Here is a 27,021-nt window from a genome sequence, read left to right as displayed (position 1 = left end):
CTAATGGCTGAGTAATATTCCATTGTATACATAAACCACATCTTCTTTATCCATTCATCTTTCGATGGACACCAAGGCTCCTTCCACAGTTTGTAAAGCAAAACATCTTGTGTAACAAAAAAGCTATTTCTCTTTTACCCTAAATGGCAATAAATGTTTTCTCCCTAGGTTTTTTCCTTATTCTCTCTTCTCCCTAGACCAAAGCGCCAGGCTCATGAACTGCTTAAGTAGAGACTGCACAGAGGATGAAGACAAAATACAGTTCAGTAATTCTAAGGCCTCAGGTGATCCCATGAAAAGCTGTTAGGCAAGAAAGGCTATTTAAAGGCTATTGAAATCTCTACTTAGATGAATGTCTAAAGTTTTATGTCTAAAAAGAAACTTTCACTTTAAAACCAACTAACCAAGCAAATCTCAAATTCTCCCTCAGTATCTTCAATATCCATAAATTGCTCCACCAACCATCCATTGCTCAAGGCACAAAACCAACTACATTAGCTTCCTCCTTTTCCTTCAATTTTACACCCAGCCAGAGAGCAAATCTTTTCAGCTTTAACCCCAGATATATTCTGAATCTCTATACCTCTATCTCCACAAGACTAGTCCATGCTGCCATCACATCTTACCCAAGCTATTACAAAAGCCTCCAATTTGTCTTCTTTCTTCCACTCATAATCCTCACAGTAGCCAGAGTGTTCTCATAGAAAAATAAATCAGATCATATCTCTCTACTTAATAAAGGTCAGTATCAGTCAATGTACATTTGGGCACTTTTCATAATTTGGCTGTAAACATTGGGGTGCATGTATCCCTTCAAGTTAGTATTTTTGTATTCTTTGGGTAAATACCTAATTATGCAATTGGTAGATCATAGGGTAGTTCTATTTTTAACTTTCAAAGAAATCTCTATACTGTTTTCCAGCATGGTCACACTCATTCGCATTCCCACCAACAGTGTAAGAGTGTTCCTCTTTCTCCACATCCTCTAACACCTGTTGTTTCCTGTGTTAATTTTAGCCATTCTGACTGGTGTGAGGCAATGACGTGGACGGAGCTAGAGTTCTATGCTAAGTGAAGTGAGTCAGTCAGAGAAAGACAAATACCATATGATTTTGCTGATAAGTGGAATTTAAGAAACAAATGAATACGGAGGGAGGCAGGATAAAAGAGGCAAACCAAGAAACAAACTCAACTATAGAGTAAAACATGGTCACAGGAGGGGAGGTGGGTAGGAGGATGGGTTAAATGAGTGATGGGTATTAAGGAGGGCATTTGTTCTGATGAACACTGGGTGTTGTATGTTCAGTGATGAATCATTAAATTCTATACCTGAAACTAATAATACACTGTATGTTAACTAACTGGAATTTAAATAAAAATCTGGGGGGGAAAAGAATAAAGGCCTATAATTATTGCCCAATATTGTCTGTTGGTCTCTTAGCATAAAAGGTTTAAAGTCCCTTGGCAGTAAGCGTTCATAGTTCAAAGGAACTCTTGGTGTACCTTCCTCTTAGGGATCAGAGGCCATGGCTGAAATGACAGAAAGTACCAACTGCTCAAGTGGATCACTAGAATACTAGTAACTAAGACCACTCCTGCTTGTACCCCTTGGTTTCCAACCATGTCTCTACCTCTTGGGGACACAGTACCACATAATGTCCTTTCCTTTATCGCGATACTCCATCTGAAGGATGGTGACTCATTTCCACAGATTACCATCTTTATGCCTCAAATATGCCTTCAGCAGGCTATTTCATCACTCCCTTCAGATGGGAGTTTCTGGATGTACATTATAGACCAGTGCAGCTCACAGTTGTGAGCTCACTGCAGTATCTCCTTTGCTGGAAAGTGGAATTCTTTGTGATGTGACAGTAGGTGAAATCCCATACTGGTGAACCAAACAATCAATAAGCTCGGGGATGGTTATCTTGATTGAGGCTCTACAGGCAAAAAATGTGTCTAGAGTAAATGCTGATTCCTGTAAGATTAAACGAAGACACTTTTTTTTTAATTTTATAAATTAATTTTTATTGGTGTTCAATTTACCAACATACAGAATAACACCCAGTGCTCTTCCCGTCAAGTGTCCCCCTCAGTGCCCGTCACCCATTCATCCCCACCCCCCGCCCTCCTCCCCCTCCACTACCCCTAGTTCATTTCCCAGAGTTAGAAGTCTTTATGTTCTGTCTCCCTTTCTGATATTTCTCACACATTGAAACGAAGACACTTTCAATGTGAAAGAGGTCCTACGTACTTATCTAGACATCAAGTAGATGTCTCATCTCCTTGTGGATGGTCCTCAGAACTAAGCTTTGTTGAGGAGATGCTAGAAATGTGGCAATAAGAATAGTAAGATTTACTTAGGGACTGAGAGCCAGTATTTCAGTTTTTCTTCTACTCCTGCCACTACAGATTTCTATTCCTGTACCATTTGTATGATCACTGATGGCAGAGGCTGGCTAATGTCACCTGAGTAAATTTGTCTACATGGTTATTTAATACCTCTTCTGTGATACTTGGTTTTGGTGGATGTTAACATGCATTACAGAGGTCTTCCCACTTTGTTTTCATTCCTATAGTTCCGCTCACGTATCTCTACTCTAGAATTTCTTGTCCCTAATCTTCCAGTCTTTCTCACTGTATGCCCCTAATTTGCCAGATCATTCACCACTGCCTAGTTCAGTGTTTTGGGGCCAATCCTGTGACATAAAGTGGAGGACCAGGTGAAGAGTTTGAAGTTCTGTCCTTTAGGAAGATTTCTTCTCCTTTTGTCTTTCAAGTTTATTACTATTTGGGGCTCCAGTGCAGCTGCTAATCATTTGTGACCTTTACTCATATACCAAGTTGAGCTACCCGTGAAGCAAACTAGGAACTTTCCCTTTGTGTGAGTTGGTTAATATAAGACCTCAGTACAACCACGTGTGTGAGCTGAGGGAAAAGTACTGAAGCAATAGTCATGGATGACATGAAGATTTAGATTCCCTGCTCACAAAGCTTGCTGATATCCACTAATTTTGCTCATGTTCAATCTTTGATATACCGCTTTCATCTTAGGATGGACTGCTGGTCTTGCCTGTCTTTACTGATATGGTGGTTCTGCTTATGATGGAACCCAGCTCATGATGGCCATTTCTGGACACAGTGACTTGGTATCCCATGATCAGGTGCTTCATCTCTACCAAGGCCCAACAGCATACAAGAACTGTTTTTGACATGAGAGACACCTAACTCTGGGAAATGAACAAGGGGTAGTGAAAGGGGAGGTGGGCGGGGGGTTGGGTGACTGGGTGATGGGCACTGAGGGGGGTACTTGGCGGGATGAGCACTGGATGTTATGCTATATGTTGGCAAATTGAACTCCAATAAAAAAGATTTTAAAAATTAAAGAAAAAGGAAAACAGCAATGATTTTCCTCAGAATCATACTTCTCATCACAAGAGGTCTTTAATCTCTACATCCTGTTTTCCCAGTGATGCTTTTTGGGGACCTAGGCTGCATGCGATTGTTAAAATGAGTGACACCAAGAGAGAGGTTTCTAGGGATCTAGGAACAGCTGCCCCATGGATTCAGTGGGAGACCATGGAGATGTGGGCTGAACCTTAAGAGGGAAAAGACACAGGGTGGGCAAAGAATGCCAAAGAGAGCAAGCAGGCCGCATGAGGGTAGAGGGTGACCAATTCCAAGGTTTTAAGGTCAGGACAAGAGTACAGCATCCTCACTCAGGGCCAGCCATGGTGGTCTGTACAATAATACAGGCACATGTCGGAGATAGGGTGGGTTCTGTTGAGTCTAATAAACCAAATATCCTGAAAAAAAAAGAACTGTTTTTGAAAAATATAATTCTCTGCTTCAATTGCTGATGGCATGGCCTTGATCCATAACCTTAGATATCTGCATTGTTATTCTTCCACTGAGGTTTACCATAAAATCTACATGATACACTTTCTCAGTATGATGCCCACAAATACCATAAAGTCTGTTGGGTTGGGATGAACAACAGCAAGAGTGCTACTACTACAGCCTTGATCTGCTGCAGTATCCTTTCCTGCTCCAAACTCCACTCAAAGTTGGCAGCTTTTTGTGCCACTTGGTATGGGGTAAAAACAGTATTCTCAGGTATAGAGTACATTGGTTTCAAAACCTGAAGTGGCCAGCAGGCACTATCTTCCTTTTGGTAGGAGGTATAAAATACATAAAATTATCCTTCAGAAAAAATTGCTGGCAGATAGCAGATCACTAACTCCTAAAAATTTTACCAATGTAGTAAGCCCCTGAACCTTTATAGGCTTTATCTGTCTCTTCCTTAGAATACATGTCTAACCAAGGCCTCCAACATACTTGTTATTTCTTGCTTATCTGATCTGATCACCAATATAGAGGGCCAGACTGATGCTCTGCAAGATATATAGCTAATACTGGTCCCTTCAGATTCTATTAGTACAGAGAGCTGAGGAACCTATAACCCTGGACAAATAAATATATACTGTGCTTGTCCATTCAAATAAATACAAAAAAAAATCAGATCCCCATTGATGGTATAGGAAAAATGAATTTGCCAAATCATAGCCCTATACCATGTTCTCAGGCTGTGTTAATTTACCACAAGTGAATTACCACATATTACACAAAAGCTGCAAATAGGTGAAGTATTTGTTTGAATATGTGGTAGATCCACTGTCACTCTGCAGGTTTGCAAGGACCAGAGTGGAGAGTTAAATGGGATTAAGGGGAACTACTACTCATGCTGCTTTCATCTCTGCCACTTTCCCATAAATGTGATATTGCCTTTGATTTACCACCTTGGCCAGTGGGGGTATACAGTTTCAAAGGATTCCACCTGGCTTTTCCAGTAGGACAGCTTTTCCCCAGAGGCCAAGGAGTCAACATAAGGGGTTATACCAACTATTGGGTATGTCAATTCTAACTATTTGTATGGCAACTACAGAAATGTCCACTAGGTGGTAATGTAGTTCCAGTGTACCTACTTGAAGTCATCAGAAGCTAAGATTACCTTTATTACCTAGTTTGAACATAGCCTTGCTCTAACAATAGGATCATAAAGATACTTTGGATCTCCAAGTATGGTTACCTGAATAAATTGCAGGACTTGGGTAATCATTATCACAAACATTTACTGCAGTGCTGCTGAGCACTTCCACCTAGCCAATCCCTCCTTCAAGTCAATGAGTGAATTCTGAAAAACTGGAAACTGTAGAGGAGACCCTGAATTTATATAGATCAGGTGCTGTCTTAGCTCCTGATGATCCAACTTTTATTTCTTCTGGTAGTGTTGGTTGGTCAATATCCTCACTGGCTATCCTCCTATCTTACCTCAAGAGAGCTATTTCTGCTAACCATCATTTGTGGGCCAGGTGTTCCAGACTGCCACACTATACTTGACATAATGTATTATTAGAAAAATTGTTCCTGCCTGTGTCACCACCAATCCTCTATTTGGTTGGACTCACATTACCTCCACTGCTACAAGTGAGTTCATTTCTGTTAAGGTATCTCCTACTGCCAGCCCTTATCAGTGATGCTGGTATTCCTCTCACTAGTATATTCCTTATTGCTTTGACCAGGCCTACTGCAGAACCATGTTCATGTAATAGATTAGTTGGATGTGACTGGTTAAGTGTCTGTCTGAGGCTGCAATCAAGTGACAACCTGGGCTAAAGTCATCTGAAGACTTGACCAAGATAATGGTATCCATTTCCAAGTAGACCTACTCAAGTTCATTCTGGTTGTTTAGGGAAGACTCAGTTCTTATCCATATGAGCAGCTTGAATGACATGGTGCTATCATCAGAGCAAGTAATTCACAGTCAAGGCGAAAGCCATAATGACTTCTATGATCCAGTCCTGGAAGACCTGTACTTCTCTTGCACAGTATTTTTTTTTAATTTTTTTAATTTATTTTTTATTTTTTATAAATTAATTTTTATTGGTGTTCAATTTACCAACATACAGAATAACACCCAGTGCTCATCCCGTCAAGTGTCCCCCTCAGTGCCCGTCACCCATTCACCCCCACCCCCCGCCCTCCTCCCCTTCCAACACCCCTAGTTCATTTCCCAGATTTAGAAGTCCTTATGTTCTGTGTCCCTTTCTGATATCTCCCACACATTTCTTCTCCCTTCCCTTATATTCCCCTTCACTATTATTCATATTCCCCAAATGAATGAGAACATACACTGTTTGTCCTTCTCCGATTGACTTACTTCACTCAGCATAATACCCTCCAGTTCCATCCACGTTGAAGCAAATGGTGGGTATTTGTCGTTTCTAATGGCTGAGTAATATTCCATTGTATACATAAACCACATCTTCTTTATCCATTCATCTTTCGATGGGCACCGAGGCTCCTTCCACAGTTTGGCTATTGTGGACATGGCTGCTAGAAACATCGGGGTGCAGGTGCCCCGGCGTTTCATTGCATCTGAATCTTTGGGGTAAATCCCTAACAGTGCAATTGCTGGGTTGTAGGGCAGGTCTATTTTTAATTCTTTGAGGAACCTCCACACAGTTTTCCAGAGTGGCTGCACCAGTTCACATTCCCACCAACAGTGCAAGAGGGTTCCCTTTTCTCCGCATCCTCTCCAACATTTGTTGTTTCCTGCCTTATTAATTTTCCCCATTCTCACTGGTGTGAGGTGGTATCTCATTGTGGTTTTGATTTGTATTTCCCTGATGGCAAGTGATGCAGAGCATTTTCTCATGTGCATGTTGGCCATGTCTATGTCTTCCTCTGTGAGATTTCTCTTCATGTCTTTTGCCCATTTCATGATTGGATTGTTTGTTTCTTTGGTGTTGAGTTTAAGAAGTTCTTTATAGATTTTGGAAACTAGCCCTTTATCTGATATGTTATTTGCAAATATCTTCTCCCATTCTGTAGGTTGTCTTTGAGTTTTGTTGACTGTATCCTTTGCTGTGCAAAAGCTTCTTATCTTGATGAAGTCCCAATAGTTCATTTTTGCTTTTGTTTCTTTTGTTTTTGTGGATGTATCTTGCAAGAAGTTACTGTGGCCAAGTTAAAAAAGGGTGTTGCCTGTGTTCTCCTCTAGGATTTTGATGGATTCTCCTCTCACATTTAGATCTTTCATCCATTTTGAGTTTATCTTTGTGTATGGTGCAAGAGAGTGGTCTAGTTTCATTCTTCTGCATGTGGATGACCAATTTTCCCAGCACCATTTACTGAAAAGACTGTCTTTCTTCCAGTGGATCGTCTTTCCTCCTTTGTCGAATATTAGTTGACCATAAAGTTCAGGGTCCATTTCTGGGTTCTCTATTCTGTTCCATTGGTCTATGTGTCTGTTTTTGTGCCAGTACCATACTGTCTTGATGACCACAGCTTTGTAGTACAACCTGAAATCTGGCATTGTGATGCCCCCAGCTATGGTTTTCTTTTTTAAAATTCCCCTGGCTATTCGGGGTCTTTTCTGATTCCACACAAATCTTAAAATAATTTGTTCTAAGTCTCTGAAGAAAGTCCATGGTATTTTGATAGGGATTGCATTGAACGTGTAAATTGCCCTGGGTAACATTGACATTTTCACAATATTAATTCTGCCAATCCATGAGCATGGAATATTTTTCCATCTCTTTGTGTCTTCCTCAATTTCTTTCAGAAGTGTTCTATAGTTTTTAGGGTATAGATCCTTTACCTCTTTGGTTAGGTTTATTCCTAGGTATCTTATGCTTTTGGGTGCAATTGTAAATGGGACTGACTCCTTAATTTCTCTTTCTTCAGTCTCATTGTTAGTGTATAGGAATGCCATTGATTTCTGGGCATTGATTTTGTATCCTGCCACGCTACCAAATTGCTGTATGAGTTCTAGCAATCTTGGGGTGGAGGCTTTTGGGTTTTCTATGTAGAGTATCATGGCATCGGCGAAGAGGGAGAGTTTGACTTCTTCTTTGCCAATTTGAATGCCTTTAATGTCTTTTTGTTGTCTGATTGCTGAGGCTAGGACTTCCAATACTATGTTGAATAGCAGTGGTGAGAGTGGACATCCCTGTCTGGTTCCTGATCTTAGGGGAAAGGCTCCCAGTGCTTCCCCATTGAGAATGATATTTGCTGTGGGCTTTTCGTAGATGGCTTTTAAGATATCGAGGAAGGTTCCCTCTATCCCTACACTCTGAAGAGTTTTGATCAGGAATGGACGCTGTATTTTGTCAAATGCTTTCTCTGCATCTAATGAGAGGATCATATGGTTCTTGGTTTTTCTCTTGCTGATATGATGAATCACATTGATTGTTTTACGAGTGTTGAACCAGCCTTGTGTCCCGGGGATAAATCCTACTTGGTCATGGTGAATAATTTTCTTAATGTGTTGTTGGATCCTATTGGCTAGTATCTTGTTGAGAATTTTTGCATCCATGTTCATCAGGGATATTGGTCTGTAATTCTCCTTTTTGGTGGGGTCTTTGTCTGGTTTTGGAATTAAGGTGATGCTGGCCTCATAGAATGAATTTGGAAGTACTCCATCTCTTTCTATCTTTCCAAACAGCTTTAGTAGAATAGGTATGATTTCTTCTTTAAACGTTTGATAGAATTCCCCTGGGAAGCCATCTGGCCCTGGACTCTTGTGTCTTGGGAGGTTTTTGATGACTTCTTCAATTTCCTCCCTGGTTATTGGCCTGTTCAGGTTTTCTATTTCTTCCTGCTCCAGTTTTGGTAGTTTGTGGCTTTCCAGGAATGCGTCCATTTCTTCTAGATTGCCTAATTTATTGGCGTAGAGCTGTTCATAATATGTTTTTAAAATCGTTTGTATTTCCTTGGTGTTGGTAGTGATCTCTCCTTTCTCATTCATGATTTTATTAATTTGAGTCTTCTCTCTCTTCTTTTTAATAAGGTTGGCTAATGGTTTATCTATCTTATTAATTCTTTCAAAGAACCAACTCCTGGTTCTATTGATCTGTTCCACAGTTCTTCTGGTCTCAATTTCGTTGAGTTCTGCTCGAATTTTAATTAACTCTCTTCTTCTGCTGGGCGTCGGGTCAATTTGCTGCTTCTTCTCTAGCTCCTTTATGTGTAAGGTTAGCTTTTGTATTTGAGTTCTTTCCAGTTTTTGAATGGATGCTTGTATTGCGATGTATTTCCCCCTCAGGACTGCTTTTGCTGCATCCCAAAGATTTTGAACAGTTGTATCTTCATTCTCATTAGTTTCCATGAATCTTTTTAATTCTTCCTTAATTTCCTGGTTGACCCTTTTATCTTTTAGCAGGATGGTCCTTAACCTCCACGTGTTTGAGGTCCTTCCAAACTTCTTCTTGTGATTGAGTTCTAATTTCAAGGCGTTATGGTCTGAGAATATGCAGGGGACGATCCCAATCTTTTGGTATCGGTTCAGACCCGATTTGTGACCCAGTATGTGGTCTATTCTGGAAAAAGTTCCATGTGCACTTGAGAAGAATGTGTATTCAGTTGAGTTTGGATGTAAAGTTCTGTAGATATCTGTGAAATCTATCTGGTCCAGTGTATCATTTAAAGCTCTCGTTTCTTTGGAGATGTTGTGTTTAGAAGACCTATCAAGGGTAGAGAGAGCTAGATTGAAGTCACCAAGTATAAGTGTATTATTATCTAAGTATTTCTTACTTTGGTTAATAATTCGTTTAAGTATTTGGCAGCTCCCACATTCGGGGCATATATATTGAGGATTGTTAAGTCCTCTTGTTGGATAGATCCTTTAAGTATGATATAGTGTCCCTCTTCGTCTCTCACTACTGTCCTCGGAGTGAATTTTAGTTTATCTGATATAAGGATGGCTACCCCTGCTTTCTTTTGAGGACCATTTGAATGGTAAATGGTTCTCCAACCTTTTATTTTCAGGTTGTAGGTGTCCTTCCGTCTAAAATGAGTCTCTTGTAGACAGCAAATAGATGGGTCCTGCTTTTTTATCCAGTCTGAAACCCTGCGCCTTTTGATGGGGTCATTAAGCCCGTTCACGTTCAGAGTTACTATTGAAATATATGAGTTTAGTGTCATCATGATATCTATTTAGTCCTTGTTTTTGTGGATTGTTCCATTGAACTTCTTCTTAAAGGGGAATTTTAAGAGTCCCCCTTAAAATTTCTTGCAGAGCTGGTTTGGAGGTCACATATTCTTTCAGTTCCTGCCTGTCTTGGAAGCTCTTTATCTCTCCTTCCATTTTGAATGAGAGCCTTGCTGGATAAAGTATTCTTGGTTGCATGTTCTTCTCATTTAGGACCCTGAATATATCCTGCCAGCCCTTTCTGGCCTGCCACGTCTCTGTGGAGAGGTCTGCTGTTACCCTAATATTCCTCCCCATGAAAGTCAGGGACTTCTTGTCTCTTGCTGCTTTAAGGATCTTCTCTTTATCTTTGGAATTTGCAAGCTTCACTATTAGATGTCGAGGTGTTGAACGGTTTTTATTGATTTTAGGGGGGGATCTCTCTATTTCCTGGATCTGAATGCCTGTTTCCCTTCCCAGATTGGGAAAGTTTTCAGCTAGGATTTGTTCAAATACATATTCTGGCCCTGTGTCCCTTTCGGCGCCCTCGGGAACACCAATTAAACGTAGGTTTTTCTTCCTTAGGGTGTCATTTAATTCCCTTAATCTGTCTTCATGGTCCTTTAGTTGTTTGTCTCTTTTTTCCTCAGTTTCCCTCTTTGCCATTAACTTGTCTTCTATGTCACTCACTCGTTCTTCCACCTCGTTAACCCTCGTCGTTAGGACTTCTAGTTTGGATTGCATCTCATTCAGTTGATTTTTAATTTCTGCCTGATTGGATCTAAATTCTGCAGTCATGAAGTCTCGTGAGTCCTTAATGCTTTTTTCTAGAGCCACCAGTAGCTGTATAATAGTGCTTCTGAATTGGCTTTCTGAGATTGAATTGTAATCCAGATTTTGTAGCTCTGTGAGAGAGAGGGCTGTTTCTGATTCTTTCTTTTGAGGTGAGGTTTTCCTTCTAGTCATTTTGCTCAGTGCGGAGTGGCCAAAAACAAGTTGTATTGGGAAAAGGAGAGAAAGAGAGAGAAGAAAAGAGAAAAAGAAAAAAGAAAAAGAAAAGAAAAAGGAAAGAAGAGAAGAAAAAGGGAAAGAAAAAGAAAGAAAGGTGAAATAAAAGGGGGTGGGGGAAGCAATCAGAAATCAAAAAGAAAAGAAAAAAGAAAAAAAGAGAAAAAAAAAAACACGGGGGAGTATTTCTGTAGTCTTTAAGTCCCTTGACTTCCCCTGGAACTGGTCCGTCCAGCTGGTCTTCTGGGGGAGGGGCCTGTTGTGCTGATTTTCAGGTGTTAGCACTTGGGGGAGCTGCTCTGCCCCTGCCTGCTGCAGGGCTCAGCGGGGGTTGTTTACCCCGTGAGGTCTCAGGAGGAACAGTTGCAGTTGCTATGGCAACTCTGGAAGCCTGGAGTCAGCCCCCGCAGGAACTACGGGGCTGGGGCTCTCGGTTCTCCGTCCGCAGGGCCTGGAGGCTCCGGGGTCGGGCCGCTGATCTGCTCAGCTCGGGGCAGGAGCGTCCTTGCTGTCCTGGGCCCTCCCGGCCTCTGCCTGTCCCGGGGGAGGCCGGATCCTGGGCTGTGTCCCGGCGCCCTGTGCTCCGGGGCCTGCGTTGTTGGATTCGCGCTCCCGCCCCGCAGCCCCCTCCGCGGAGCCGCTCCCGAGCCCCTCTTGCACAGTATTATACAGGTTACAAGGTAGGTGTATTTACTGCAGAAGGAGACTGCACAAAAATGTGAGTATCAGTGAAGATCCCTGGGACCATCATGAAGGCTGCCAACAACCATAGTCTACCCTCTGTCTCCAATGATTCATTTTGTTCTCACATAAAAAGACCTTCATCTGCTCTCAGTGCTATAAAAGTCTCAACTTTTATAGCATCATCTCAAAGTCCAGGGTCTAGTCATCTAAATCAGGTCCAGGTGTTTATGAGCCTCCTGTCATCTAGTTTCTGGAGATTACCTCTTGGAGTACAATTACCCTAGAACTGAAGATCTGTGATCCAAGGAGACTTGAAATCTACCATTTTCCACTCTCCCCACAAACCCAACACAAATACTGGGATATGCATAACTTAACCACTACACATACTCTCCGTCTCACTCTAAGTAGAAGACAAGAAACATAAAGCAGTCAAATGAAATTCTGAAATCTACTATTTGACATTGTTGGTAGTTCTTTGATAAGGACTGAAGACCAGAGAATGATTCTCCAAGGTTCTTGGCTCTACTTTCTATTCTCTTGACTCTGACTTCTCAATCATCCTTCCTTTGCCATGAAAAGCATCCTATGGCTGCAGCTGAGTTTTTCTTAGCCTGCTTTCTGTTTGTAGAAGTTTGGCAGTTCAAAGTCCTCTATTCATTTTTTACTATTTCAAATCTTTTATTTTTTTTAAAATTTTTATGTATTTATGATAGTCACAGAGAGAGAGAGAGAGAGAGAGAGAGAGAGAGAGAGAGAGGCAGAGACACAGGCAGAGGGAGAAGCAGGCTCCATGCACCGGAAGCCCGATATGGGATTTGATCCCGGGTCTCCAGGATCGCGCCCTGGGCCAAAGGCAGGCGCCAAACCACTGCGCCACCCAGGGATCCCTATTTCAAATCTTTTAAATAGAAGCTAGGGGTATTTCCTGTAGCACAAATTTATTTAAATTTTGTTCACTAAAGCCACAAAAGCCACTTCTACACATAGATTTGAGACAATCCTTCTTTACCTTTGGCTTCTGTTGAGGTTCCTGACAATTAATGCTTTGTTACTGTTCCTACTGTTTGATTGTATAGTACCTTGAGGTACCACCTTGGATATTTCTCCATCTAAAACAAGAGTTTTACTCAATATTTTTAGTTTTGATTAGAGTTGACACAAAACTTTACATTAGCCTCAGGTATACATACAACTTAGTAATTTGACAAGTTAACACATCATGCTGTGTTTACCACAAGTACAGCTACCATCTGTTTCATTATATCATTATTACAAAATCATTGGCTATATTCTTTATGCTCTGCTTTTTATTCCCCTGACATACCCATGCCATAACTGAAGGCCTGTATCTTCCTCTCCTCTTCAACCATTTTCCCCAAACTTCCATCATCCTACCCTTTAGAACCACCATTTCTCTGTATTGATAGTTCTGGTTCTGCTTTTAGTTTGTTCATTATTTAGCCTTGATTTATGAGTGGAATCACATGATATTTGTCTTTCTCCATCTGACTTATTCCATGTAGTATAATACACTCTAGGTCCATCCATCTGTGTCAAATGGCACAATCTCTCTCTTTCTTGTGACTGTGTAATATTCTATTATGTATATAGACCACATTTTCACTTATCCATTCATCGGTTGGTGGGCATTTAGGTTGCTTCCACATTTTGGCTATGGTAAATAATGTTGCAACAAACATTGAGGTATATGCATCTCTTCGAGTTAGCTCATTTTTCCTAGGCAAATACCCAATAGTGGAATTACTGGATCATGTAGTAATTCTACTTTTAATTTTTTGAGGAACCCCCATGCCATTTTCCACAGTGGCTGTACCAATTTATATTCCCACATGACGATTCCTTCTTCTGCATATTCCTGCCAACACTTGTTTCTTGTGTTTTTGATTTTACCCATTCCGACAGGTGTGAAGTGGTATCTCATTGTGGTTTTGATTTGCATTTCCCTGATTATGAGTGATGCTGAGCATCCCTTCATGTGTCTTTTGGCCATCTTTGGAAAAATGTATATTCAGGTCCTCTGCCCATTTTTAAAATCAGATTGTTTCTTTTCTTTTTCTTTCATTCTTTTTTTTTTTTGGTGTTGGGCGGTATAAGTTTTTTTTTTTTTTACATATTTTGGATTAATAGATATATCATTTGCAAGTATCTTCTTCCATTCAGTAGGCTGTTTTGTTTTGTTGATTTATATACACATCTCCAAAATTAGCTGAATTTGCAGGGAGGTCTTTGGGTTTCCTGAGGCTGAATTTGCAGGGAGGGCTCTGGGTTTCCTAAGGCTTCCTTAAGAGTTCAAACTAAGCTTAGGTAGACCTTTGAGAGGCAATGCCAGCCAATGTACAGTTTACCTGAATACTACATGCCTACCATTGGTGGAGATAAATTAAGAGATTCAAAAGTCCTTCCTTGACGAACTGCTTGACAGAGGAGAGATTACATGACAGATAAATGCAAAACATTTGTGAACAGAAATTAATGTTCATATACTCAAATTATTCATCTCCAATAGACTCTACTTTTTAAAATGAGAGCATCTGTGGAAGATACCATATAGTTTATAGAAAATCTGAATCTATTCTGGAGGAAGGAGAAAGATGTGACTTCTTATCATATATTGAAAAAATTTAATTTTGATCTTTCTCAAAGGAAGTAAACAGGATGGCCATGACTTTTTATTAGTATGTGATCTTTTTCTTGGCATTTCTGGTAATAATCACTTACAGTGAACTATAAACTAAATTTCAATCCCAACAAGAAAAAATATTGTGAAGCAATACCTTGTATAAATGTTTGATTTGGATACCTGCCACCAAATTAGTAGGTTCTGCTTCAAAATACTTGCTTTCATTTGTTTCATAAAATTGCCTTGTTTCCTTTTTTCTCTCTGGTGTTTCCCCAAACCAGTGAGAGCGCTAAAAAAAGGGAGGTAATAGAAGCAAAATCACTGCAATGGTATTGAAAAATGATGCTTTAGAAAATACTCTAGCCTGTTACTTTTTTTTTTTTAGCCTGTTACTTTTTGTCCCCAGATGGATTGCTAAAAATTTCTTGGGATTAAATTTTGGAGCTAATTGGCTTAATTTGAATCCCCAAGGCATAAAAGCAAACTATCCTACTAAAACCAAAACTGTCCAAGAGAGGGACAAAAGAGAATTGCTCTAAAACGAGGTCCTAGCAAAAAGTATTGTATCACTCTTTGTCATATCTTCTCTTAGCAATATATAAGTCAATGAGAATAAGAGAAAAGACTGAGAAGGGAGGGCAAGTTACACATGATTCTCAAAATGCTATGGCTCTGACTCTAAGACATCAGTGCTAAACAAGGATATAAAGCAGGTTGTGAGTGCCCAGATAGGGGACATAACTAAACCTCTTATTTTTACCACCCAAAGATCCATGCTATATTAATTTCTGTATACCTGAGTTCAATCGTTTATGAAATATTTGCCGATAAAATGTGACAGATTACTCAGAATTTGTAAAGTTTGGGGCTATAGGCCAGGATCTACAGATTATTTACAGTTATATGTACTGGGTGCTTTAAAGTATATCAGGAAAATGCCAGTGAATGGCCAGAGTAATTAAAAATGATTCTTTCAAAGCACCCTGCCTTTGGTTTAGGTCATGATTCCAGTGTCCTGGGATGGAGTTCCACATTGGGCTCCCTGTGGGGAGCCTGCTTCTCCCTCTGCCTATGTCTCTGCCTCTCTGTGTGTCTCATGAATAAATAAATTAAATCTTTTTACAAAATAAAATGATTCTTTCACTTGATCTATTGATTCAGTTATAGATAGTGGAAAATCAATGCATGATGGCTTTTATAGAAATTATAATACATATTCATAAGGGCTGTGGCCTCTCTCAGTAACAGAAGTATTAGAACTCACCAGCAAGAAAAAGTTCCATGGCTTGGGTACACCATACTCCCCTGGAAAGACAGCTTCTATATACCAGGCCACAAGGCCATATAAGAAAGCATCAAATAAAAACATCCCCAGCACATGGATAAAGTCAAAGTCCTCCATTTTGGGTGGTGAGATGATGTTACTCCACTTAATTCCAATTTCTAAGAGATAACAGTTGACATTTAATTTTGGTGCCATTTAACACTAAAACAGTTATCCAAAAAAACAAAAATAAATAAATAAAACAGTTATCCATCTGCATCATAATTAAAGAGTGAAGAAGAAAGGTGTTAATATTTTATAGAGATTCCTATTACAGTCAGTTGCTTTCTTATACCATTAGAATTTAGGACATCTGAGCAAGTAATCATGTAAGATGCTTCCTAGCATGCCACAAAGAATCAGTTATGAGTGAAACAAAACCAAAATACACTAAGTCAGGAATATAAACTTAGAGAAAAATAAGCAAACCTATGGGTTAAGACACTGTCTCCTCTCTGTCCACCCCTCTTCATGCTAAATGTTCACTGAAAATATAATTTTAGAAAACCAAAATCATTGAAATGCAGGGATAAATGCTATCTATCTACAGGAGAGAAGAGTAGAAGACTTTTTGCATAGATGGTGCACTGATGAAAAAAGGAAGACAAAAAGTTATTAAAAGCAGACCTGTTTTGCTTCCTCTCCTAGCACTAAACAGCAGCCAGGAACTCCGAATGGAGTAGGGAAAGTCACTAACAGACTTGAGTAAATTTACAGAGAGAATGTGGAAGCATTCATGTACTACAGATGGTGGTAGGAAGTAATATAATTTTTTGAAGCACAGTTTGACAATATTAATCAATTTTAAGACTGTGAATATCTTATGAGAATATGGCCAAATTTACAAGGTAAATACTCACTCTCCATTTCTGCCTTGACTAGGAATTTAGTTCCCAGCGCCATTGCAATATTTGAGCTGAGACAAGAAGCTAGCTTCTGGGTGAATGTCATTTGTCCAAAGTTTGTAGAGATTGTGGCAAATGGAAAGTAGGTAGCAAAATAAATGAAACCTCCAACAGAAACAGCAAAATGTGCTGGAAATAAGAAAGAAAGAAATCATAAGGTCAATTTAAGGAACATGCAAACACCTAAACTACAAATATCTTTGTATTACTGAAAGAGTGTAATAAAATAAGCACAGTGAGAACAGAAATTGGTTTTATTCACCATTTGCTTACCATTATACAATGTGTGGCAGTAGGTGCTCAAAAGCATTTTTTGAATAAACAAAAGGCTGAAATTAAACATCTCAGTAACTAATTTTTCTGGAATTTATCATTCTATAATGTAGTAACCATGAATATTATAACTCTTAGTGGAAATTTTACATATTCATTATCATTCAGCACAAAAAATTACAAATGTAAATACTATTATTGACATAATCAGAAAATATTTAGACTGTATTTCCAGATACTATGAGATTCAGTCTATGTCATGATACTAGGTCACTAACAGAGGAGGTGTGCCCCAGGGGAGAGCACGCCACACACTGTGGGCCGAGCTCCCTAAAGGGCTGGAGCGTGCCCGGCGGGGCCATGGGAGTACTCCAGCGGCTCAGGCGGCAGACCCGGGTGGAGGGGGCTGCGCAGCCCCAGGAACGCAATTCCAGCAGCACAGGCCCCACAGCCCAAGGCACCAGGGGACACGGCCCAGGATCCAGTGCTCCCTCCAGGACAGGCAGAGGCTGGGAGGAAACAGGGCAGCAAGGACGCTCCTGCCGCCGGGCCGCCCAGAGCTATGCAGATCAGCGGCCTCCGCCCCCAGAGCATCCAGGTCCCTGCAGGCTGAAGGCATGCGGTAGTGACTGCGGGAGCTGACTCCAGGGCTGGAGAGCTGGCCACCGTCACTGTTGTTGTTCCTCCTGGTGTCACCTTGTGCCTGGGACTGAGTAGGCGCCAGGGAGCAGGGGCCTCACAGAATAAACAGCTCCCACTGAACCGTGTGCACCTGACGGGGGGGGGCAGCTTCCCCAGGTGCACACACCTGATAATCAGCATAGTAGACCCCTCCCCCAGAAGACCTGCTGGAAGGACAAGAGAAAGGCAAGTTCTTTGTCTTTTTTTTTTTTTTAATTTTTATGATAGGCACACAGTGAGAGAGAGAGAGAGAGGCAGAGACACAGGCAGAGGGAGAAGCAGGCTCCATGCACCGGGAGCCCGACGTGGGATTTGATCCCGGGTCTCCAGGATCTCGCCCTGGGCCAAAGGCAGGCGCCAAACTGCTGCGCCACCCAGGGATCCCGAAAGGCAAGTTCTTAACCAAGCAGCACTGTAAACCTCCAGGGGAAGTTGAGGGACTTACAGGATATAGAATCAGAGGACAAACCCTCCTTGTTTTTTTGTTTGTTTCCCCCCTTTTTTCCCCTTTTTCCTTCCTTTTTCCAGTACAACTTGTTTTCAGCCACTCTGCATTGAGCAAAATGACTAGAAGGAAGAACTCACTACAAAAGAAATAATCAGAAACAGTACTCTCTCCCACAGAGTTACAGAATTTGGATTACAATTCAATGTCAGAAAGCCAATCCAGAAGCACAATTAAAAAGCTACTGGTGGCTCTGGAAAAAAACATAAAGGATTCAAGAGACTTTATGACTGCAGAATTTAGATCTAATCAGGCAGAAATTAAAAAATCAATTAATGGGATGCAATCCAAACTGGAGCTCCTAACGATGACGGTTAACGAGGTAGAAGAACAAGTGATTGACATAGAAGACAAGTTGATGGCAAAGTGAAAGGAGGAAAAAATGAGTGGGAAATATCAGAAACGGAGACAGAACATGAGAGACTCCTAACTCTGGGAAACGAACTAGGGGTGGTGGAAGGGGAGGACTGGGTGACGGGCACTGAGGAGGGCACTTGATGGGATGAGCACTGGGTGTTATTCTATATGTTGGCAAATTGAACACCAATAAAAAATAAATTTATAAAAAAAATTAAAGGCTTAATGTAAGAAAAAAAAAAACAGACCAAGAACCATATGATCCTCTCAATAGATGCAGAGAAAGCATTTGACAAAATACAGCATCCAATCCTGATCAAAACTCTTCAGAGTGTAGGGTTATAGAGAACATTCTTCAGCATCTAAAAAGCCATCTACAAAAAGCCCACAGCAAATATCATTCTCAGTGGGGAAACACTGGGAGCCTTTCCCCTAAGATCAGGAACATGACAGGGATGTCCACTCTCACCACTGCTATTCAACATAGTACTAGAAGTCCTAGCTTGAGCAATCAGGCAGCAAAAAGAAATAAAGGCATTCAACTCGGCAAAGGAGAAGTCAAACTCTCCCTCTTTGCAGATGACATGATACCATACATAGAAAACCCAAAAGACTCCACCCCAAGATTGCTAGAACTCATACAGCAATTCAGCAGTGTGGCAGGATACAAAATCAATGCCCAGAAATCAGTGGCATTTCTATACACTAATAATGAGACTGGAGAAAGAGAAATTAAGGAGTCAATCCCATTTACAATTGCACCCAAAAGCATAAGATACCTAGGAATAAACCTAACCAAAGACATAAAGGATCTATACCCTAAAAACTATAGAACACTTCTGAAAGAAATTGAGGAAGACACAAAGAGATGGAAAAATATTCCATGCTTATGGATTGGAAGAATAAATATTGTGAAAATGTCAATGTTACCCAGGGCAATTTACACGTTTAATGCAATCCCTATCAAAATACCATGGACTTTCTTCAGAGATTTGGAACAAATCACCTTAAGATATGTGTGGAATCAGAAAAGACCCCAAATAGCCAGGGGAATATTGAAAAAGAAAACCAGAGCTGGGGGCATCCCAATACCAGATTTCAAGTTGTACTACAAAGCTGTGATCATCAAGGCAGTGTGGTACTGGCACAAAACCAGACACATAGATCAATGGAACAGAATTGAGAATCCAGAAGTGGGCCCTCAACTCTATGGTCAACTAATATTCGACAAAGCAGGGAAGACTATCCACTGGAAAAAGGACAATCTCTTCAATAAATGGTGTTGGGAAAATTGGACAGCCACGTGCAGAAGAAAGAAACTGGACCATTCTTTTACATCATACACAAAGATAAACTCAAAATGGATGAAAGATCTAAATGTGAGACAAGAATCCATCAAAATCCTAGAGGAGAACACAGGCAACACCCTTTTTGAACTTGGCCACAACAACTCTTGCAAGATACATCCATAAAGGCAAGGGAATCAAAAGCAAAAATGAATTATTGGGACTTCATCAAGATAAAAAGCTTTTGCACAGCAAAAGAGACAGTCAACAAAACTCAAAGACAACCTACAGAATGGGAGAAGATATTTGCAAATGACCTATCTGATAAAGGGCTAGTATGCAAGATCTATAAAGAACTTATTAAACTCAACAGCAAAGGAACAAACAATCCAATCATGAAATGGACAAAAGACATGAACAGAAATTTCACAGAGGAAGACATAGACATGGCCAACAAGCACATGAGAAAATGCTCTGCATAACTGGCCATCAGGGAAATACAAATCAAAACCACGATGAGATAACACCTTATACCAGTGAGAATGGTGAAAATTAACAAGACAGGAAACAACAAATGTTGGTGAGGATGTGGATAAAGGGGAACCCTGTTGCACTGTTGGTGGGAATGTGAACTTGTGCAGCCACTCTGGAAAACTGTGTGGAGGTTCCTCAAAGAGGAAAAATAGAACTAAAAATAGTTCTAAAAACAGAACTGCCCTACGACCCAGCAATTGCACTGCTGGGGATTTACCCCAAAGATACAGATGCAATGAAATGCCGGGACACCTGCACCCTGATGTTTATAGCAGCAATGTCCACAATAGCCCAACCGTGGAAGGAGCCTCAGTGTCCATTGAAAGATGAATGGATAAAGATGTGGTCTATGTATACAATGGAATATTGCTCAGACATTAGAAAAGACAAATACCTACCATTTGCTTCAACATGGATGGAACTGGAGGGTATTATGCTGAGTGAGTGAAATAAATTGGGGAAGGACAAACACTATATTGTATCATTCATTTGGGGAATATAAAAATTAGTGAAAGGGAATAAAGGGGAAAGGAGAGAAATGAGTGAAAATACCAGTGAGGGTGATAAAACATGAGAGACACCTAACTCTGGGAAACGAACAAGGGCTAGTGGAAAGGGAGGTGGGCGGGGGTTGGCATGACTGGGTGATGGGCATTGAAGGGGGCACTTAGCAGGGTGAGCACTGGGTGTTATGCTATATGTTGGCAAATTGAACTCCAATAAAAAAATTAACCCAAATGGATGAAACACCTAAATGTGAGACAGGAATCCATCAGAGTCCTAGAAGGAAACACAGGCGGCAACATCATTCAGCTCCTTAACAGCAACTTCTTGCTAAATTCGTCTCCAAAGGCAAGGGAAACAAAAGCAAAAGTGAACTACTGGAACTTCATTAGGATAAAAAGCTTTTGCACAGCAAAGGAAACAATTAGCAAAATTAAAAGGAAACCTATTGAAGGGGAGAATATATTTGCAAATGAAATATCAGATAAAGGGCCAGTATCCAAAATCTATAAAGAACTTCTCAAACCCAAAATCCAAAACAATCCAGTTTAGAAGTAGGCAGACTACATGAAAAGACATTTCTGCAAAGAAGGCAATCTCCACTGAGTCACTAATTATCTTTCCAGGAGTTTTACACTCACCTTTATTGAAGATCGTGCTGACCATAAAGCTGAAGAATATTGTGGCGATGGCAAAACATAGCAAAAAGATGAAGATAAGAGATGGATCACTGTACTGGATGATTGGCGCAGGATCTATCTAACAAAACAAACAGGAAGCCAGTTAGCCACACTCTAAATGTCATCACAGCAAAACAAAAGAAGAGAAATAAAACATCTTTAAATATTTTAATAGTACTAGTGAAACTAATGACAAACCTCAGGGATATGAGTAAACAATTCATTAATTACAAATAGTCCATACATCTAGACTTAAAGCTTATTTTGCTGAAAGACTAAGTAGCACCTGAGTTTCCAGAGTGGAGTCAACAACAAGCAAGTGTTCACTTCCTGACAGCCTGAATCCATTAAGTCCACACCATATATCTGTTTTCCTCTCAAAGTTTAGCTATAGCATACTACAGTGAATTAGACACTTGCCTTGACAAAGAAAATCATGCACATCAAAAGGATGATAACTGAATATAAAGAGAGGAATGTGAAGAAATAGGCAGCCCAGAGCATCCAATTATTTAGTCCTATCATGAGTAGGTACTCCTGTGAGAGAGTTAACACAAACCAAACATCATATAAAACAATATAATTATACAAAATTCATTTACAAAGGTTATCTAATTTATTTCCACCACAACCAAAATTGGTTAAATAAGAAATATTATCATGTCTAATTTATAGAGGAGATCAATGACTTGATTAAAATTATTCAGCTAGCGTGTGGCAGTCTGTGATGCTTATAAGCCCAGATATGACTCTTGCCAATAATTTACTTGATACTGTTCAGGCATGAAAAATGCTTAAATAAAACTATAAACTGCTTAGATTAATATCCCCTTTCTATTTATTATGCTTTCTTCAAGAGGGTATTAAAAATGAAAATATATTTTAATTCAATTACAAAAGATAGAAGCAAATACCAAAAATATGATAAAAATAAGGAAGGATATTTAGTTTTAGCAATAATCTTTATGGATTATATTCTTTAAAGAAATATTTGGTATTTCAAATGTTAACAAAAGAGCATTCAAAAAGTTTAGGTAAGAATATAATGTAGAAGACCAGTAAAAAGATTCAAATGGGTGGCATGAGTCTTCACAGGCTTTTAAAAATATTTCTATTGAGGTGCCTGGGTAGCTCAGTCAATTAAGCATCTGTCTTCAGCTCAGATCACGATCCCAGGGTCCTGGGATGGAATCCCATGTCGGGCTTTCTGCTCAGAGCAGAGTGTACTTCTCCCTCTTGCTTTCCCTCTGTGCTCTCCCTCTCTCTCTCAAATAAATAAATAAAATCTTTAAAAAAAGACATTAAAATACTTCTATTGAATTTTACTGTAACTTTAAGCTCTTTGAGATTAGGGGGCAAAGACTATATCTGCCTATTTGTATCTGCCTCGCCCATACAAAGAGTTTAACAAATGTTTGTTGAATGAATGAATGAATGAATGAATGTTAGGATCTTTAGGACTTGCATAGTTTCCAAAGTTCTTAAAAATGGGCACAGGCCCACTTTATTATGCACAGGGGACAGAAATAGGGATAAATGGGCCCTTTTAAGTTTCCTAGCAATCAATGCTACAACCAGACTTTCTTAGTAAGTCTTATTAACCAATAAAAATGACAAAGTATATTTAACAAAAGAAATGCAAGACTTCTGGGGTGCCTGGGTGGCTCAGTCAGTTTGGTGACCAACTCTTAGTTTCAGCTCAAGTCATGATCTTGGGGTCCTAAGATCAAGCTCTGCATCCAGCTCTCCACTCAACGAGAAGTCTGTTTTAGGATTCTCTCTCTCTCTGCCTCTCCCTCTGCTCTCTCTCACTAAAATAAATAAATCTTTTTTTAAAAAGTAGTGCAAGACTTCTACACTGAAAACTAAAACACTGTTGAAAGAAATTATAAGAAATATAACATGTAGGAAAGATACCCCATTTACAACCTGTTAATTCAACATACTATTGGAAGTCCTAGCCACAGCAATTGGGCAAGAAAAGAAATAATGGATGCAAGTCAGATTTATTTGCATATGATATGATATTATTCATAGAAAATTCTAACAGTTCCAATAAAAAATTCTTAGAACTAATCAACAAATTCAGTAAAGTTGGAAGATACAAAATCAAAATACAAAAATGTATTGAATTTATATTCATTAATAAAGAACTATTAGAAAGAGAAATTTTTAAAAATCCTATTTACAAATGCATCAAAAAATAAGATACTTGGGAGTAAATTTAACCAAGGAAGTGAAAGACCTGTACACTGAAAACTGTAAGATATATATTGAATAAAGAAATCAAAGACAGGGATCCCTGGGTGGCGCAGCGGTTTAGCGCCTGCCTTTGGCCCAGGGCGCGATCCTGGAGACCCCGGATCGAATCCCACGTCGGGCTCCCGGTGCATGGAGCCTGCTTCTCCCTCCGCCTGTGTCTCTGCCTCTCTCTCTCTCTCTCTGTGTGTGACTATCATAAATTTAAAAAAAAAATCAAAGACAACATGAATAGATATACACTGTGCTTGCGGATTGGAAAAATTAATATTGACAAAATGTCCACACTACCCAAAGCAATAGACAGATTCAATGCAATTCCCATTAAATTCCAATGTTATTTTTCACAGAAATAGAACAAATAGTTCTAAAATTTATAGGGAACCACAAAGGACCGCAAATAGGCAAAACCATCTTCAGAAAGAAGAAAGAGCTGGAGGCATTCCAATTCCTGATTTCAAACTATATTACAAAGCTATAGTAATCAAAACAGTTCAGTACCATCATTAAAACAGACAATAGAGCAATGCAACAGAATAGAGAACAGAGATAAACTGACACATTTATGGCAAATTCATTTATGACAAGTCAAAAACATACAATGGGAAAAGGACAATTTCTTCCATAAATGATGGAAGGAAAAATGGATAGCTGTATATAAAAGAATGAAAGCATACACACACACACACACACACACACACACACACACACAAAAACCACTCAAAATGGATTAAGAACTTTAATTTAAGACCTGAAATAAAACCAGGAGGAAACATAGGTGGTAAATGCTTTCAGATTGGTCTTGGTGATGATTTCATGGATGTAATTTCAAAAGCACAGGAAAAAAAACAAAAATAAACAAAGGGGATTGTATCAAAACAAAAATCTCCAGAGAAAAGGAAACCATCAACACAATAAAAGTCTGAATGGGAGAAAATATTTGCAAATCATATATTTGGTAAGAGGTTAATATCCAAAATATATACAGAACTCCTACAACTCAGTAGCAAATATCAGTCTGTTTCAAAAATGGGCAGAGGAACTGAACAGACATTTTTCCAAAGACAGGCTGATGGTCATCAGGTACATGAAAAGGGGCCCAAAATAAGTTAGGATCAGATAAATGCAAATCAAAACCACAATGAGATATCATTTCACACCTTTTAGAATGGCTATTATCAAAAAGACAAGAAATACAAAAATGTTGGTAAGGATGTGGAGAAAAGGGAACCCTTGTACACTGCTAATGGGAATGTAAATTGTAAATTGGTGCAGCCACTAAGGAAAAAAGTATAGAGGTTCCTCAAATAATTAAAGATTTAAATTACCATACAATCCAGCAATTCCAGTTATGGGTACTTATCTAAAGAGAACAGCACTAATTTGAAAGGATATGTGTACCTATATATACACTACAGCATTATTCACAATAGTCAAGACATGGAAGCAACCTAAGTGTCCACTGATAGATAGATAAAGCAGATGTGGCATATATGTATGTATGTGTGTGTACACACACACACACAAGAATACTATTCAGCCATAAAAAATGTCATTTTCAACATCAGACCTTGAGGGCATTATGCTAAATAAAATAACTCCGAGAAGGCAATTCCTGTATGGTTTCAATTAAACGTGGAATACAAATAAACAAAACCTTCAAGCTCATAGATACAGAGAAGATTGGTGATTGCCAAAGGTGGAAAAGGGGGAATGGGCTAAATGGGTGAAGGGGCCCAAAAGGTACAAACTTTCCATTATAAGATTAAAAAGTCATGGGGACTTAATGGACAGCATAATGACTATGGTTAATAATACTACACTGCATATCTGAAAGTTGCTTAGAGAGTAGATCTTAAAAGTCCTCATCACAAGAAAAAAATTATTTTGTAACTATAGTTTGACAGATGTTAACTAGACTTATGGTGATCACTTCACAATGTATACAAATATTGAATCATATTACACACCTGAAACTAATAAAATGTTACATGTCAGTTATACTCCAATAAAAAGTCAATGAAATCACAAGTGAATTATATGAAAATATCAACAAAATTGACAAGTTTTTGGCCAGACTGACTAAAAAAATGAGAGAAGACTCAAATTACTAAAACCAAAACACTACTTCTGGTTTTGCAGAAATAAAAATAATCTATTAAAGCATACTATGAGCAACTGTATGCCAAAAAAAAATGAGATTGCCTATATAAAATGGACAAATTCCTAGAAACACACAGTCTCCCAAGATTGAATCTTGAAGAAAGAAAATCTGAAGAGCTCACTAATCAAAAATTCCCACAAAGAACATTCCTGGACCAGAAGGCTGTACTGGTGAATTCTATCAAATATTTCGAGGAGGCAGCTGGGTGGTTCAGTCAGTTAAGCATCCAATTCCTGGTTTTGGCTCAGGTCATAATCTCAGGGTTGTGAGATTGAGCTACTAAGTCAGGCTTTACACTGGGCATGTAGCATGCTCAATATTCTCTCTCCCTCCCTTCTACCACTCCCTGCCCCACCCCTCTCTTCTCCCTTTCTTGTGTGCATGTGTGTATGCAAAAAATAAAGAAAAATAAAACCCAAATTTTTCAAAAAGAATAAACAATAATCCTTTCTCAAACTCTTCCAAAAACTTGAAGAGGAGGGAACTCGTAAGTCCAGGAGTCAGATACACAAGAAAAGAAACTACAGACCATTATCCTTTATGAATACTGACTCAAAAATTTTCAACAAAATAGTACCAAACCAAGTTCAGCAGCATATTGAAAGGATTATATATCATGATCACATATGACCTATTCTTGGAATGCAAGGAGGGTTTAACATACAAAATTAATCAATATAGTACACCACATTCAGAGAAAACACATGATCATCTCGATTGATGCAGAAATTCAAAACTGATAAAACAGTCAACAAACTAGAAATAGACGGACATTTCTTCAACTAACAGAGGTCATTTATTATTTATTTATTGAAGATTTTTAATTTATTTATTCATGAGAGACACAGAGACAGAGAGAGAGGCAGAGACACAGGCAAAGGGAGAAGCAGGCCCCATGCGGGGAGCCCGAGGTGGGACTCGATCCCGATCCCGGGTCTCCAGGATCATGCCCCAGGCCAAAGGCAGCGCTAAACCACTGAGCCACTAGGGCTGCCCAACAGAGGTCATTTAAAAAAATAACAGCTAACATCATACTCTTTTTACCTAAGATCAAGGGAAAAGCAAGGATGCTAGCTTTTACTGCTTCTATTCAACACAGTATTAGAAGTTCTAACCAGAGCAATTAGGAAAAAAATATATTAAAGGCATCCAAATTGGAAAGGAAGAAGTAAAACTATCCCTGTTTGCAGTATGAGACAATCTTACATGCAAACCAGATTCCATGCCTAAAAATATCAGT

At 39.4% G+C, this 27,021-nt stretch overlaps 1 protein-coding gene across 1 annotated transcript in view; it reads right to left on the bottom strand.

Annotated features, from left to right (window-relative positions):
* Positions 1–27,021, bottom strand: part of LOC129519855 (phospholipid-transporting ATPase ABCA3-like) — a 142,501-nt gene that overhangs the window by 71,694 nt on the left and 43,786 nt on the right. The window contains exons 7-11 of the mRNA XM_055340687.1: positions 21,779–21,895; positions 21,320–21,437; positions 16,494–16,667; positions 15,574–15,752; positions 14,464–14,598 (exon numbers count right to left, since the gene is read on the bottom strand). Coding sequence (XP_055196662.1) covers positions 14,464–14,598; positions 15,574–15,752; positions 16,494–16,667; positions 21,320–21,437; positions 21,779–21,895 — 723 coding nt within the window. The remainder of the gene's footprint in view (positions 1–14,463; positions 14,599–15,573; positions 15,753–16,493; positions 16,668–21,319; positions 21,438–21,778; positions 21,896–27,021) is intronic.

The sequence above is a fragment of the Nyctereutes procyonoides genome, unplaced genomic scaffold (genome assembly GCF_905146905.1).
Source record: "Nyctereutes procyonoides isolate TBG_1078 unplaced genomic scaffold, NYPRO_anot_genome, whole genome shotgun sequence".
NCBI lineage: Eukaryota > Metazoa > Chordata > Mammalia > Carnivora > Canidae > Nyctereutes > Nyctereutes procyonoides.
This window is presented reverse-complemented; position numbering and strand designations above follow the sequence as displayed.